The 17,118-nt window shown below is 41.3% G+C and overlaps 1 protein-coding gene across 8 annotated transcripts in view; it reads left to right on the top strand.

Moving 5' to 3' along the window:
* The window catches only part of NTRK3 (neurotrophic receptor tyrosine kinase 3), a 1,498,428-nt gene that overhangs the window by 1,229,712 nt on the left and 251,598 nt on the right, over positions 1-17,118 (top strand). For 2 of the 8 annotated variants that reach the window (XM_069222731.1, XM_069222732.1), the window contains exon 14: positions 7,797-9,335. The exons of 5 other annotated variants lie outside the window; for them this stretch is intronic. In XM_069222731.1, coding sequence (XP_069078832.1) covers positions 7,797-7,915 — 119 coding nt within the window. In that variant the 3' untranslated portion in view covers positions 7,916-9,335. Of the gene's footprint in view, positions 1-7,796; positions 9,340-17,118 lie in introns of those variants that run through there. One more of the 8 variants, XM_069222733.1, reaches the window with a different exon arrangement.

Below are 17,118 nucleotides of genomic sequence, written 5' to 3' on the forward strand. Positions count from 1 at the left end.
CCCTAAGGGAATCTACACTTTAATCAGATTTAAAGGTAGCCCCCATGTTAACCTATGAGAGGGACAGGCCTTGCAACAGTGAAAAACGAATTTAGCAATATTTCACTGTCAAGACATATAAAACACATTACTATATGCCCTACCTTAACCATACACTGCACCCTGCCCTTGGGGCTACCTAGGGCCTACCTTAGGGGTGTCTGACATGTAAGAAGAAAAGGGAAGGTTCCGGCCTGGCAAGTGGGTACACTTGCCAAGTCGAATTTACAGGTAAAACTGCACACACAGACACTGCAATGGCAGGTCTGAGTCATGATTACAGAGCTACTTATGTGGGTGGCACAACCAGTGCTGCAGGCCCACTAGTAGCATTTGATTTACAGGCCCTGGCACCTCTAGTGCACTTTACTAGGGATTTACTAGTAAATCAAATATGCCAATCATGGATAAACCAATCACATACACATTTTGTAAAGGAGCACTTGCACTTCAGCACTGGTTAGCAATGGTAAAGTGCCCAGAGTAACAAAAACAGTAAAATCAGAGTCCAGCACACATCAACAACCTGGGGAACAGAGGCAAAAAGTTAAGGGAGACCACGCCAAGGATGAAAAGTCTAACACTAATCCTAGACTCAAAGGTTAAGAAAGCACTGATATTAACAGAGTGGAAAAAATATGAGTTATGTTTGGTTACTGTAGTTTCTTTCTATTCTGTACGGCTTCGGCAAATACGGCAAATGGTATCTTGTATGAACTGTATTAATAATGGGTCAACAGTGTGGTGAACAAGATGCAAGATTTCACTGCTGCCGCCCTGGTATTTTTGTGAATTGACATTTACTCACTCGATTATGAGCCATTCGTTATTTATTACTGTGCAGTGATAAATAACAGAACAATAATTGAGGACACCCTGGGGATTTGCTATTTATCAAGTGCAATAAATAGCACCAATTAAATGATCCTCAGTGAAATCTGGACATATCATGCAAATTTCGGCGCTTGCTGCATCAAAATCTTTATAGACAGCTATGGTCCCGGCCTGTTCACCCAGTAAATTGCAGGTGATGTGGCAACATTTATTGGGGAATTTTTTTTACTGTAGGATTTTAATGGCAGACTTCCTACTCCCATGAAACAAGGTGTGTGCATGGATATAGGCTTTTAATGCAGCCTTTGTCGTTCATCTGCTCTGTTACCTAAACGGGCAGCCCCTGTGCTCTAATCAATGTACAGATAAAAAGAAAATTACAATAGTTATCAATGTGTTTTTGATCATATCATCCGTAAACTGTATTATGTTTGTACATACATCAGAATGTCTGCATATTTACGGGACAGATGATGCAGCAGGCATGTCTGTTTTAAGGATTGAGTAATTTTATTAACGCAATCAACGTGAATTAGAGATACACTGATTATAAAGAGATTTATGTTTGGAAGAAAAACCTTCCATTTCTTCCAATATAATGAAAGTTGAAACTCATGTCCTTTGGGGTTCCTCCAGCATGACCATTGTTGCCACGTCTAGACTGACTAGACAACACACATTTTAATACATATTTACATAAAGTGTTTCTGTAAGACTTCCGTGTAACAAAACAAGTTCACTGTAAATCATGTTCTTTCTGTCACAAAATCAATTTGTACTTTTATTGTACTACAAAATTGTTTTGTTTCTCTGTACCTCAGGGAATTATAGATGTCCAACAGAATAATGGAGATGTTTTTAAGTAAGATGTTCTGAGTTACATCTAACAGACAATCAAGGCAGAGTTCGTATCATGCATGATGATACCCAGAAGTCCAAAGTGAAAGCACTCTCCTTATTCACTGTAATCCAGCTACAATATTTTGTTATGTATGTCATCTCAAAATATCTTCCGCTTCTCAGATAATCAATGCAGGTGTGGAGATGTCTTGGGGAAGGTGTAAAGGACATGGCTGCACCCACCTGAACACTTCTGCTACATGAAGTATGAAGTGCAAAAGTATCAATGGTTGAGGTGCTCTACCAAAGCCCAACACTCTTTCTTCCACTCCCCAATCCAATAAACAAAGTACCAAAAAAACTACCTGGTACCCTATCACCTTCCCACATCATCCTCAGCATTAACATTTCATCTTCTGCCCAGATATTTCAAAGTATCTGGTGCATCGTATCCAACCACACCATCACTGAGATTTCTTTAGCATCCCTCACCCAAATATGATTCATGTATCCTGCCACCTGCTCTCATCACTCCCATTTCATTGCCCCTAAACACAAAAAAATACCTGACGTCTTACCAGCAACCCACGCTACCATCTTTACCTCCTCCACCTCCTAAAATTAAAGTGCGTTCACTGACAGCTGCAATAGCGCTGTCAGGAATTAACCTGCCAGTAGCAGGTCTCCTCAGACCCATCAGTGGTTGATTGCCACTGCCCTCCCCCACCTCCCTTGAGTTAGAAGGGCCTCTGAGAAGGAGACAGAGGGGATGTGGACAACCTCATTTAAAATCTTACCGCTTCTCTTGAGTTCCTTGAACCTCCAGATGAGGTTGGAAAGCCCTAGGTGAAATACCACCAGTGGAAAAACAAAGTTTACTTTTCCACCATTTTTAAGCAAGAGCAATGAATAACCAGGTTAAGAATCCAGTATTCACGTGAATGAATCTCTCTGAGAGCCATACACAATGGCAGTATCTTCTGTACTAGGAGTGAAAGGTAAAATTGCATGTAGGCATATCTCTTAGTTTGTGAAAAAAGTCAATCATTACATTTTCGATATAAGGCTTGGAACTTGATGATCTACTTTATATTACATTTTGACAGTCAACACTATTTACACACCCTGCTGTTTACTTTATGTGCTGGTAAAACCTTGTTAGACCTACTAACTGCTTAATTACATGTAATTTAGTAAACTCACATTGGTATTCTTGCACCAGGAAGTAACAATGTTGGCTTTTTATGAAATTGCCCCTGAATAACATCGGATCAGTGTCAATGCATAGATTCCACTATACTTTTTCTGTTTTGCATGTCTTTGTTGACATCCACATTTTGCTTACTTTGAGCAGGTCAAGTGTTCATATCAAAACGTTTACCATGATAAACTCACCCTCACGTAATGGTATCACAGGAATCAAATGTGAAGAATATTAGGTTCTTAAGCACTGTGATCTTGTCAGGAAATACTTAAGACATATAGAAAATCTGGCCAGAGTTATGTGTTTCTTCTGTCATTAAACAAATAAGTAATGCACTGCTGCACTCTAGACACTACATCTGTCAGATTTACTCACCTTAATCCAGTGTGTAGGATATTAGGCTCGTAAGCACTGTGATCTTGTCAGTAAAGGCTTAAGAATGTCTTTCAATGGAGAGGAAGTTTTAAGAAATCACTGTGTTATGTGTGGATTTAAAGTTGCAAATACATCTTGAATACTAACTTCACAATAAGTTAATTCAGTGTGATGTGGAGTTTGAGACCATCTACATATTATGAATGCTGCAGTAAAAGGTGAGTGTCCTGGTAGAGAGGTAAGGTAGCCCAGTGGTTGGGACAGCTATTGCAGATCTAAAAGACCAGAGTTTTAATAGGTGTTCCCTACTTCACCCAGCTGGGCGATCACATGCAAATAACACTTCCTCCTATGTTTCCTTTTGTGCTTGTTTAAACCTATAATTAAAAAGCTGGTCATTTAATTTACCAATCAGTGTTAGTTTACTCTGTCCCTAAACGCTGGTATTTTTAAACCAATTAAATAGGTTTTACTAGATTCTTCATTACTGTGGCACATGTTGCAACATTAGAACAATGTTCTTCTGCAGAACATATATATGGGGGCATCAGAGAGTGAAGAAGCGTTTGGTGCAAACCATGTGTTGAGCAAAACAATGTTTAGGGATCATTTTTAGGGTCGAGCCTGTGAGTGCATGTGCTAGCTCATGTGTCTTGCTTGCGAGACTCTATTGTATTCAGTAAATGTTGTTGGCTTGCTTAGCACTCTTCTTTACAGCCTCCAAATTTGTCAAGGCATGCCTTGCATCATTATCATTCCTCTGTGTTGTGCAGGGATCAAGCACTGATTGATTCAATATATTCAGTGTCTGCCCTACTCCATTCTGGCCCACTCCAATCCAAAACAATATGCCCCACTCCAATCCAAAACATTGTGCCTCACTTCTATCTGGCCCACTCCAATTCAAAACAATCTTCCCCACACCAATCTTCCCCTCTTCAAACCAAAACAACCTGCCCCACCATAATCCATTTGAATCTTTCTGACTCCAATCTGGCCCACTCCAATTCAAAACAGTCTGCCCCAATCCAATCCAGCCCTCTCCAATCCAAAACAATCTGCCCCAATCCACAAAAATCTGCCCCACTCCAATCCAACACAATCTCCCCCACACCAATCTGCCCCACCTCAATTCAAAACAACCAACCCCACTCCAATCCATTTCAGTCTGTCCCACTCCAATCTGCCCACTCCATTTTGCCCCACTCTTATAAAAAACAATCTGCACCATGGCAATCTGGCCCACTCTGATCAGAAACATTCTGCACCACTCCAAAGCAATCTGTCTCACTCCATTTCACCCCACTCTAATCAAAAACAGTCAAAACCACTCCAAAGTGGTATGCCCCACTCCAATCCAAAACACTCTGCTCCACTCCAATCCATCCCACTCTAATCAGCCCCACTCCAATCCAGAACAACCTGCCCCACTCCAATATGTCCCACTCTAATATGACCCACTCCAATCCAGAACAACCTGTCCCACTCCAATCTACCCCAATACAAAACAATCTGCCCCACTCTAATTCGCCCCACTCTGGTAAATAATCTGCACTAATCCAAAGCAATCTGCCCCACTCTAGTTCACACCACTCTAATCAAAAACAATCTGCACCACTCCAAAGCAATCTGCCCCACGTCAATCCAAATCATTCTGCTCCACGCCAATTCGCCCCTATCAAAAAGAACATGCATCACTCCAAAGCAATCTGCCCCACTTGAGTTCACCCCACTCCAATCCAAAACAATCTCCCCACTCCAATCCAAAACAATCTCCCCACTCCATCCAAAACAATCTGCCCCACTCCAATCCACCCCACTCCAATCCAAAACAATCTGCCACACTGCATTCCAAAACATTCTGACCCACCCCAATCCAAAGCAATCTACCCACTCCAATTTGCTACACTCGAATCCAAAACAATCTGCCCCACTCCAGTTCACCCCACTCGAATCCAAAACAATTTGCCCCACTCCAATCCAAAACAGTCTGGCTCACTCCCATCTGCCCCCTCCAATCCAAAACAATCTGCCCCACTCCAATCCGGCACACTCCGATCCAAAACAGTCTGTCCCACTCCAATCCAGCCCACTCTCCCCCGCGCCAATCCCAAACAATCTGCCCTAATCCAAAATAATCTGTCCCACACCAACCTGCCCCACTCCAATCCATTTCAATTGACTCCAATCCAAAACAATCTGCCCCACTTTAATCCAAAAGAAAATGCCCCACTCCAACAAGCCCCACTCCAGTCCAAAACAATCCACCCCACTTCAATCCACCTCACCCCAATCCCAAACAATCTGCCCACTCCAATCCAAAACAATCTGTTTTATTCCTTCTGCCCCCCTCCAATCCAAAACAATCTGCCTGACTCCCATATGCCCCCCTCCAATTCAAAACTATCTGCCCCACTCCAATCCAGCCCACTCCAATCCAAAACAATCTGCCCCAATCCAAAACAGTCTGCCCCACTCCAGTCAAATCCAAAACAATCTGTCCCACACCAATCTGCTCCACTTCAATCCAAAACAACCTGCCCCACTCCAATCCATTTCAATTTGTCCCACTCCAATCTGGCCAACTCCAATCCAAAACAATCTGCCCCACTTTAATCCAAAACAATGTGCCCCACTCCAGTCCAAAATAATCTGCCCCACTCCAATCCACCTCACCCCAATCCAACCCACTGCATCCCAATTCACCCCATCTAATTACCCACAATCCACCCACTACAACCCAGTCCACCCCACCTATCCCAATCCACCCCAATCCTGCCAAGTCCAATCTACCCCACTCCAATCCAATACACCTCATCCAAAATCACCACACCCCAATCCACTTCAGTCCTGTCCACCTGAATCCAATCCACCCCACTCCAACCCCCCAGGCCAACCCACCACACTCCAATCAACCCACCACACCTCACTCGTCCCACTTTACCCAAGTCCAATCCACCCCACATCAATCCAGCCTCTCCAGTCAAGTCGACTGCTACCCAGTCCATCTCACTTAAATACTTTCCACTTTCATACACCCCACTCAGTTCAGTCATCATTAATCCACCCAACTCGATCGAATCCAGCCCACTATAAACTACCTTAATCCACCCACTTCAGTCCAGTACACCCTTCTCCAATCCAAACCTTCCCAATACTCCCCACACCAACTTAATCCACCGGACCCAATCCACCCCAACCCAATCCATCCAACCACAATCTCACACCCCAATCCAGTCCACCCCACCCCAATCCATCCTTTCAATCCATTCCACCCCATCACACTTTAATCCACCTCATTACACCCTAATCCACCCCGTTTCAATCCACCCTACTAAATCCAATCCACCCTACTGAATCCAGTCCACCCTACCCCACTCCAACCCATCCCACTCCAATCAAGTCCACCACTTCCCAATCCACCCCACTGCCTTCATCCACCCTAAAGACCACTTTAATCCACCCTATTCAGTCCAGTCCACATTAATCTATGCTACTGGGTAGAATCTACTGCACTCCAAATCACCTGTCCCCAAGCCACCCCATCCCACTCCAATCAAGTCCACCACTTCCCAATCCACCCTACGCCCTTCACCCTACAGTCCACTTTAATCCACCCTAATCAGTCCAGTCCACATTAATACACCCTACTGGGTCGAATCCACCCCACTCCAAATCACCTTAATCTAGCCCACTTCAATCCGGTACACCCCTCTCCAATCAATCCACCCCTCTCCAATCCAGTTCACCTCTCTTCAATCCAATTACCTCAGACGATAGACATGTCAGGGTAGTCCAACTGTTGTTGCCATTGATATTTAAAATTATGGGGAAGCCTACTGATCTCCCAAGACAATTAGTCCATTGCCATTACAACTATAACTTTCTTGCCCAATCTTGCATTGTGTGGGATTTCCATTTCTGCCCTAGAAGTTGTTTTGCCACAACAAACATATTAGTTATGACCCAGTGTGTAGTAATTGTATAGCTCTTCAATATCAGGTGGCACAGCACCCAGGATAGCTTGCTGCATGGCTAAACACTTATAAGGTCCCAAAGGCAAGATCTATTGGCTAAGCCAATGCTTGTTAAATCCTGTTAGGACCTGGAGAAATATTGTGTATCTGCTAATGAAGCATGATAACTGAACGGCTATGACATGATGTTTGCTCTGACGGATCATACATATACACTATTGCCTAAGAAAGACCTCAGAGAGGAAATAGTAGGTCATAATCTAATTTTGATTTTAGAAACTGAAAATTTGTGCATTGGTAAACAGATGGACAACCATCTGTAAGTACTTCAAACCCTTATTTTAATTTATTGCTACTTGCAGATAGGCTTCATTTTCACATTTATCTATATAATATATATATTGTACAGTTTGTTTTTTATTTAACTTTGCCCCTTTCATGCTTGATTATTTACTTATTTTCCTTTTATTATTCTATTTTGTGTTTTTATTCTTTCCTTTATTTTGCCTTTGTTCTTTTTTTCTTAGGTTTCAGAGAAATTATGTTGAACACAATAAGCCTTCCTGGACATCCCAGACCTCTTAATCAAGGCATTTATGTTCAGGATGTCGGTGTTTATTTCAGCAAAGGACGCCACGTCTTTTAAACTCCTAAAGTTACCTTATTTTGGTGTCAAGTGTAGGCTGTGCCATCAAAAAGGAGGGGCAAAACTCGGTCTTTTGGATCAAAGTTTAATTCATGGAACTTCCCCCTCGACTGTATACAGTACTTTTAAACCACAGAAACATTTTCTGTCACAAGATAACAGGGTGGTTCTCTCTTCAATTCCCCGCGCTCTCTAATTATTCAGAGGATGCACAAGAACAGCAGCAGCAACACCAGCAGCAGCCGCAAAATAAACTGAAAACAACAATATGAGGAGCAATCTTGAAAACGAAATATAGTTGTACTTGTTTAAAGACATCTTAGTCGTATTTTCACTGTTTTGGAATCTTGTTTGAGTTTTCTTTGTGAACCTGTGACTTCACATCACCGTTTTAATGGTGTCATCACCTGTTACCATGTCAACCTAGCGTGACGTTATAAAGTAGGGACTATGGGTCTTGCAAATCGATAGCAAAATCAATACTGGTAAGATTGAGCTAAAAGTTGAGGTTTTGTACATAGAATTGTACAGGACTGTGGATGATGCATAATACAGCACTTTTCTAAAAGCAAGATTTGTGGTTATTTTTAAAATGCAATGGCTTACAAGAACTTTCTTGTGATAAGTATCTTGAGGTAATAAGAGGTGCCAAATGATGAGGTGGGATTTTCAATGTTTATAATAGTTAGAGGAGGCTAGGGAATTCGCATAAGATATAATGAATATCATTCCGCCTGCCATTAAAATGGTATTGGCCTTATGAGATAATTCAATCAAGCCCCAATGATAAAAAATTATGTGGATTACACAGTGACACTCCCCGTATTTCAACAACTAAAGAGGGACGTAAATGATTTGTAGTTGACCGTGATGCTTCTGCCACCTTTTTACATTTATAAAGTGAAATTCAATCTGCTATTACTCATCAATTTGATAAACGGTTCCAAACTGATTTAAACCAGGTGATCGTTTTGTAATAAGCACATAGTTGAGTTTTTCATGGTCTGTTTACTCACTAGTTACTTTGAAGCGTCCTTGATTAGATCAATAATGTCCTAGACACATCTGATTGGTGTAGTTGTTAGGCGATTTCCACAATTATGCCAAGTATGAAGGGGGTATTTCTTACACTTTGATAAAGGTACGCAAGTAAGGAGTTTGGTTTTAAAAATCAGATATTGTGAAGCCATATGTGGCTGCTAAATGTTGCTGGTCACAAATATTGAGCATTGCAGGCTGTTTTATATTGTAAACCATTACCTCATTTTCAGTCTTTCTTTTCCTGAACATGTATGTCACTCCTTTCTTGCCATGGCTATGGTTGCATATTGTAAAGACAGGATTTTCCATTTTCACAGAGACCGTGGGGGTGTTCAGTATATATAGTTTCTTAATAAACACTTTATTTTCTAACAAAGCTACTGAATTGGTGTCAGTTAATTGATTTATTTTTAACTAACGTGAGCACAGAGATAAAAGGACTTTAATGGACCAGTAACATACCTCCTCTCTTGCTCAACATACACTTTTTGATTTTATCTCAATTGCGTTTGTTTTCTTGAAACTATTATGCAATGATAACCAAAGTTGAGTTATTTTCTTCTTTCCTCTGCTTCTTTACTATTGTAAGGTAAATGCCAGTCCAAAGTCATCGTAAAAAGAATGATCAAATGCATATGTTTTTTTTTAAATATGTTTACGGAGGTGTGATATGTTTAAGATATAAAATTAATTTTTCAAAGCATGACTTATAACCTTAACATCTACTACTTCACCCTGTAAACATGAGAGGAATTTGAAACAAATATCTAGGGTCTGATTCACAAAGTTATTTGTGGTGGGTAAATGGAAGCTGTCACAGAGACAAATTAAGTTTTGTTATATTATATTATTTGCATTTGTATATGGATTTATTCACACACAAAATCGATCATGCCAATGTGGTGTGATTTTACATGTGAGTAAATGTCATATGGGCGTGTAGATATTTCAGACTCCTACAAAAGGTGATGAACTCTCACAAACTTGTGAGTCACAAAGAGACAAAGATTTAGGATTCTGAGATTTGCCCCTTTTCAACGGAGGACGTGATACATTTTCAATGAGAGAAAGGGAAGCGCATACCACCAAAATTGACATCTGTAAGAGTAGAAGTTTTCCCATGTCAAACATGTTACTTCTCCCCAGGCATACAAAAGAAAGATGATGGAAATTGCTAAAGGACTTTCCATTATATGTTTCGATTCTAAAATGTACATTTATTACATTTCCAGTTTTTTAAATGTGAACTCCCCATTCACGATTTCTGTGGAGTACTCGAGGATATTTTTGTAAATTCGTAAGACGTTGGTGTTTGCTGCTAATGGAAAGGTGAAATCAAGGCACCACAGTAATGAAAATTTGTGAACCAAGAAGCTACAGAAGTTAAGTGAATATATTAGTGCAGACAATGAATTTAGAATTCCATATGCCACTATTACAGCAAACATCACTAAATAGATTTCTTATGTTTGTGCATGTCTGCATAACTCTTCGGGAAATAATTCCTTTTTTGAATAGACATTAGGGGTGTGTGCCTTTTATTAAATGTAATCTGTAAGGCAACTAGCATATTGAGCAAATGAGCACAAGATGAAATAGAAGTTAGTAAACCACAGCAGTGAAAGTCATACCCTGCTTTTTTTTTAGGGGGAAACAAGATAGGGCAGTAGGTTGCGGTAGCCTGCATAGATTTGTCAGTGGTTGTAGCAAGTGGATGTGTGTAGGGGAAGGATCTGAAACTGATGTTCCAGGCAGTCTGAGGCCCCAAGCATGATGAAAAGTATTTTTGCAGAACAATTCTGGACTATTCATGATGACATCTGTGTGGAGTGAAATCATTATCTAAGTGTTGACATACAGGCCCTCATTATGACTTTGGTGGTCTTCTATGAAGACCGCCAAAGCCGCAGTTGCCAAAAGACCGTCAGTGCTGATGGTCTTCTTCCCACCATATCATGGGTACTGCTGGATTTCCACCACACTTTGGGAGGAAATCCAGCAGTAGCCATGCTGGCGGGGTAGAGTCGCTGGGTTAGTTCCACCACCTGCCCGCCCCACCAGTGGGACACCGCCTGACGCATTATGTGCCATAATACAGCCTGGCTGTTTCCTGCTGGTGGGGTGCTGCCGGAGGTGGAAGTGCCCCTTTCCTGCCGGCCGATCTCCTTCCCAAACCAGGTAAGTTAATTGTTCGACAGGGTAGGGGGTGGGGGGTGTGTGTGTGTGTGGTGTCTGCGTGAATGTGTGTATGCGTGGTTTTATGAGTGTCTGAATGCAGAAGTGAGTGGGTGTATGCATGTAAGTGTGTATGCGTGTGTGTATGCAGGTATGAGTGTTTTGGTGAATGTGTGTTTGTGTGTATGTGTGTTTGGATGGGTGTGAGCATGCATGGTTGAATGCATGTATGAGTGCTGAGGTGAATACGAGTTTGGATGTGTGTGAGTGAATGCGTGTATTGAAGCTTAGGTGATTGAGTGTATGCATGGTGAGTGTGGGTGTCTGTGCATGTAGTTGCGGAAGGGGGTGCTGTGTCTGGAGGGGGGTGCTGTATTTGTAAGGGGGATGTTGGGATTGCTGGGGGGGCTGGGTGAGCCGTTTACCGGTGACAGGGAAGGAATTCACTGTCACCTGTATCCTTTCCACTAGGGTTTTCATTGCGGTGCTACTGCTGCGTAAACCCTAGTGGAACGGCGGCTCCTAAAACCGCTGGCAGTCTTATGTGGACCGCCAGGTCAGAGGTGCTAATCTCTGGCTCAGCGGCTCTGCCCGCTCTGGTGTTATGAATGGTGATGTGGCAGGTTGGCAGAGGCCAACCAACCACACTCCTAATGAAACCGCCACCTTTACCCTGGTGGTCTCAAGACCCCACCAGGGTCATAATGACAAACCACAGTTGCTAAACAATCTGCACAGTCGTGCCAGCACATCCAGTAAGCATGTTCATGGTCCTGAGGGTGCCCGTGCCAAGCCACTTCAAGCCGAATGCACTCTTGAAGGAAATATGAGCGTGCCCCTCAGAAACAATGATGCTGTATACAGTAGGCAGATGCAAGCCTTTGTACAAATAGTATAGGTCGTTGTGAAGGTGCACAAGTGTGCATCAACACATCAGGATAAACACTGGAAAAGGTTGTTTTTATATCTTGTTAATGGGAAATGCAACTTTGTAGTCTTTTTGTAGTGTTGTATAGGAAGCAGAGCCCAGGCCATACTGGGTGTGTGAGAAATTAGGCTGGTGGTTGAAGGGGGTTGCTGTCCTTCAAGCAACAGTTACAATCCCCATGAGGGTAAACCACAACATTCAATAAATTAATCTGTGCTCACCCCTCTGGTAGCTTGGCACAAAAGCAGTCAAACTAAAATTAGAGGCAATGAGTGAAGTGTTTCTGCAGCATACAAACAGTAACAAGGTGAAAACACAACACAAGAACACTCCCACATCTATTTAGAAAAATAGAGTAATGTTTAATAAATTATTTGACACCTAAGTCACAAAAATGCAGTGGGTTGAGGCAAAGTGATGTATTTTTTTATCTTTTAAGTAAAATCCAGCTTCTAAAAGATCAAAGCGCCAACCGAGGACAACTAGTTAAGGCAACATCGGGTCAAAATTGGAAAATATGGCCACCTGAGATAGTGCATGGGTCAGATCAAAGAATGGATTGGGCTCGTCCAGCACTTACCTACTGACTTAGAGGAAAATGTTCTGAGAAGCTAAAGCTCAGAGGGCCAAAGCTGCAGGTGGTGCCCGAGCAGGGAGCATCATCATTGGGGAACCGCTGGACAAATTAAAATATTTCCACTTTCAGACTTAGTCACTTTTTTGGGAAGTTGAAAATCTTCAGTGCAATGAAGCTGGAGGCTGAAGCTAACAAGAGTTCCAGGAGGCCGGATACTTCTTTGGCAAAGGACCGCTGAACAGGATTTTCTGCAGCAGAGAACGTAAAGAGAGCAGCTGCAAATTCAGGCCAACCAGCAATTCACCTTTGGTGGATAGACGAGCAAGTTGATCTTGGTATTCCCTCTGTTCACAGAGCATATTTTAGCCTAAAATGTTCTAATTCCCATGTTTTGAATTTTGGCTCTCTGGGCACCTCAAGTACCACCACCAAGGATCCAGGACTGGGGAAGCAACACTTTTGGGGTTGGGGGGTTATGACTCACTCAGGCTGGGTTCAGGTGCAGATTCAAGATAGAGATAGCTTTTTCTGTTCCTGAGGCTCAGACCAAGAGACCAGCCAGTTAGCCCTTAAGTCACTTTGGTAGTCCTGGGTGCAGGTAATGAAGCAGGCCCAAGCAGCAGGACAGGCCTCTGAAGTTTCAAGGCATGGTCCAGGCAGCAAAGTAGTCCTCCCAGGTGCAGCAAAGCAATCTTGTGGAGCACACAGCATGCCACATGCAGCAGAAGTCCTATGAGAGTCATTTCACTGGGCTAGAAATCGAACTGAAAAATGGATCAAAGGGTACTATTTTTATACCTGGTGCCTTTTTAAAGTAGCAGATGTTGCTAGAGAATTCCCTTTAAAGTGCTTGAAGTTTCCTGACTCCCCTGCTTTGGTTCCAATTTGTCTTCATGAACAATGTAGGGGTAACAGTCCTTCCTAAGTGCAGATCATAGACTTTTCAATTGCCAGTGTGGCAGTGCCAGGCTCCGCCCCCCATCCTGCCAGTAGATGGCCAACCTAGGTACCCCTAATACCTGCATTGAGTGGCTCTCTGAGAGGAATAAACAAAGTCCATCTGCCAATTACACCCAGTCATGTGACCCAGAATATGCAGCAGGCACCACATAGTTTACAATAGGAAAATGCCAACTTTTTAAAAGTGACATTTTCACAATTGTAACTTAAACTCTTACTTTACTTTTAAAGAGGATTTTTGATTACAATTTCCCAGACACCAAACATTTAATAGTTAGCTGTTCCCAATCAAAAATTAGCTCTTGTTTAATGTAATAAGGTAACCAAATGTTATCCTATTGGAGCGGAAGGCCTCACAGTAGTGAAAAACGATTGTAAGGATTTTTTAATCTGAAGGTATGTGACATACAAATGTTCAGCCCAACCAAGTAATGACAATGCAACCTGTCCTTTGGGCTACTTGGGACCTTTTTTAGGGGTGGCATTTGCAATAGAAAGGAATGGTTAAGGCATGGCAACAGGGTTATATTGCCAAGTCGAATTGACAGTTTAAAACTGCATTCAGGCTGCAATGGCAGCCCTGGAGCATGTTTTAAGGGGCTACTTGAATAGGTGGCATGATAAGTGCTGCAGGCTCACTAGTGATATTTTATTTACAGGCCCTGGGTAAATTGTATACCACTTTACAAGGGAATTATAAGTAAATTAAATATGCCAAACTGGTGCAACCGAATTTTCAGGTATTCAAAGGGAAGAGCACTTTAGCACTGGTTAGCAGTACTTAAATGCACAGAGTCCCAAAGTCAACAAAAAACGAATTCAGCAAATCTAGGAGGACTGAAGGCAAAGATTGTTGGGTGACCCAGCGGAGGGAGCCAAGTCCAACAAGGTACATAAATGTTGGTCTAAATAGGAATACCAATCCATACTCATTTGATGTACCTGTAATTAATTAAATGAAACAAGCGCCACAACCAATCTACATTTTACATAACTAATGGTATATCATATTTGCAGCAAAATTCATCAATGCCACATTAACTGCAGATATCTTTTTTTTGATTTATCACCAAAATAAAATACTTTAGTATCCAAAGTTAGAATGTTGCATGTCGAATGTAATGCAGCTTATATTGGTTTTAAAGACGTTTCCTGGGCACTTCTCACCTTTTGCTAACGATTTTTAGACATTAAACGTGATAATCGACTCCCCTCACTCTTAGCTGACGTCAGCAACTCTATTGTATTCTGAAGCTGTGATACATTAGTTACAAACCTATAATACATCGATGAGGAGATGGTGATTCATTTTTCATGAAAATGGATTTAACGAACTCAACATGGTAGCATTTCAATGGTGAAATAGCACACTGGACGCAAGAAAAACAATATTTAATGTGTTTGAAACTCCCTCTCCAAGCAAATACAATATAATTTTTCCTTTTTCATAGATATAATTTGTTTATTCATTTATGCGAAATTATTGTTACAGTTTTCGAAAAAAAAAAAAAGTTAAGTTATATAATTTTCTGAATGTTTTATTAAGCAATGTTTCTACGTACGAGGCACTACAAGTATAATATTTGTTTTTGCTACAAGATTTAAATGGGTCTTTCCTGCATCCTCAAAAGTCTATACTAGTTAAAATTAAAATACTATTAATTTGCCTTTGCCAGGGTGCACAGTTTAGTCAGTCGTAAACATATGTTTGTCATGCATTGCTGCTAAACTCCGGGTGCCATGATTAAAACATTTAGGTAAAATAATTAAGAAAATTAAAACTCTATGAATTGTCAAAGTAAGGCCACGGTTTTAACTAAAATAGCATTTTAATTCTACGTATTTTCATTGCCAAATACAAACTATATTTTATTGTTAAATGATTTGGGATTAGGTAAACACACAAACCGCGGTGTCCTCAATGAAGCCATTCTGCTACAAGCATAATATCTGTATAATCAATTTATGTCCCTTTTTAAAACGTTAATCCATAATTCTCCTTCGCATATTTTGTTCATGTTTCAATCGCTGTCGATGTTTCTGACTATAACTCATTGCTGTGGTGTTTTTAGTATATTCATTTGCATCTGATCATTGAGTTTCTGTGATTATCTGTATAACATTTCTGTTATTGTAAATAGTGAGATGTTAAATGGTATTGCCTTGCATCAATAACAGTGAGTTAATGCATTGTTGGTCAAGGAATGGCTGGCTTGCGGTGCCACTGTCTGCAGTAAATCAGCGTGGTAGTAGACTACTTGAAACTGATTTGAAATATAGCTACTGTCTGAGTAATAAACACTTCAACTTATTTTAAGGTGCGTACTCCACAATCTGCACCACCTTGTTTGTGAGTGTTCACAAACTTAACTTGTTCTCACAGGGATGTCTTAGCTTGTGGGACATTGGAATTGTTCTATATAGCTCGGTATTCTTCGTGCCTTACATTTAAACACAAAATTCACTCTCCCGTATCAATAAGAAATTAACCATCTAAGGATTTCCCATTGTGTCATTGTAGTAGTAACAGTTAACTATTAAATACAGGTTTGATGACCTTCTGGCACCAGCATGTGCGTAATAGTGCCAGGTTTCCCTCTACCAGAACACACAAGTGACACACTAGGCTGTTACCGTATATGTGTCAATATTTCTGAAAACAGAATGATGAAAGGAAAACAGTTCAGGTACCTTCCTGAACTCACATTTAGTGTCTTTTCATCTGTCTGTGCAATTCTATAATCATCTAAGAACCTTCAGATAGTTAATGAATAGTGCACATTGTGTTGCAATACGTTACGTATTGTATTGCAGCATTTGTATAGTGCTTACTTGTGGGGCGTTGAAGTGCTCACCACAAATATCAAGCTGTTCCATGAAGGGTTTGTGGTTAAGCGGTGCTGTTTTTGTTTTAAGTCTATGTGGGAAGAGTTTTATGTTGTACATGCTGACTACCAAAATGCAGTTACTGTGTCATGTGATTCAGCGCCTGGTACTGTGATAGGGAAGGGGAGGTGAGAGATAGACATGCTAACTATAATTGGAGAAAGCAAAAGACAATATAGGCAGCTATAGAATACCAGCATAGCCTTGGGGGCTGTGTATACCAAAATGGAGGGTGATCTAGAGAAGGACTAATAATTCATATGGCTCTACACGGCGATGTTGTTGAATGAGTAAAAGAGGCTAAAAGGGCAAGAATGTTAATTGGTTACATGAGGACTAGCCATAAACAATTAAATTATAATTACTACTATTTTCTTTTATTTAAATCTCTGCTGTGATACTGCTTACTGATGAATACATGCACCGTACAAAGGTGGATGAAAGTGGGAGAGCAATCAAGGATGGCAAATTGAGCAGAAAGTGTGCAATCTCTAAGATGACGATATTCCACCTCCGCCTGCTAGGCTGGAGGAAGCCAACATTTGGAGTAGGGGTTCACGATATCCAGTCCACCTCAGGAAGACGAGCAGAGCCACAGCTCAGACCCTAACCAGACTGACACCCTGCACATCCAGG

The sequence above is a fragment of the Pleurodeles waltl genome, chromosome 3_1 (assembly GCF_031143425.1).
Source record: "Pleurodeles waltl isolate 20211129_DDA chromosome 3_1, aPleWal1.hap1.20221129, whole genome shotgun sequence".
Classification (NCBI taxonomy): Eukaryota; Metazoa; Chordata; class Amphibia; order Caudata; family Salamandridae; genus Pleurodeles; species Pleurodeles waltl.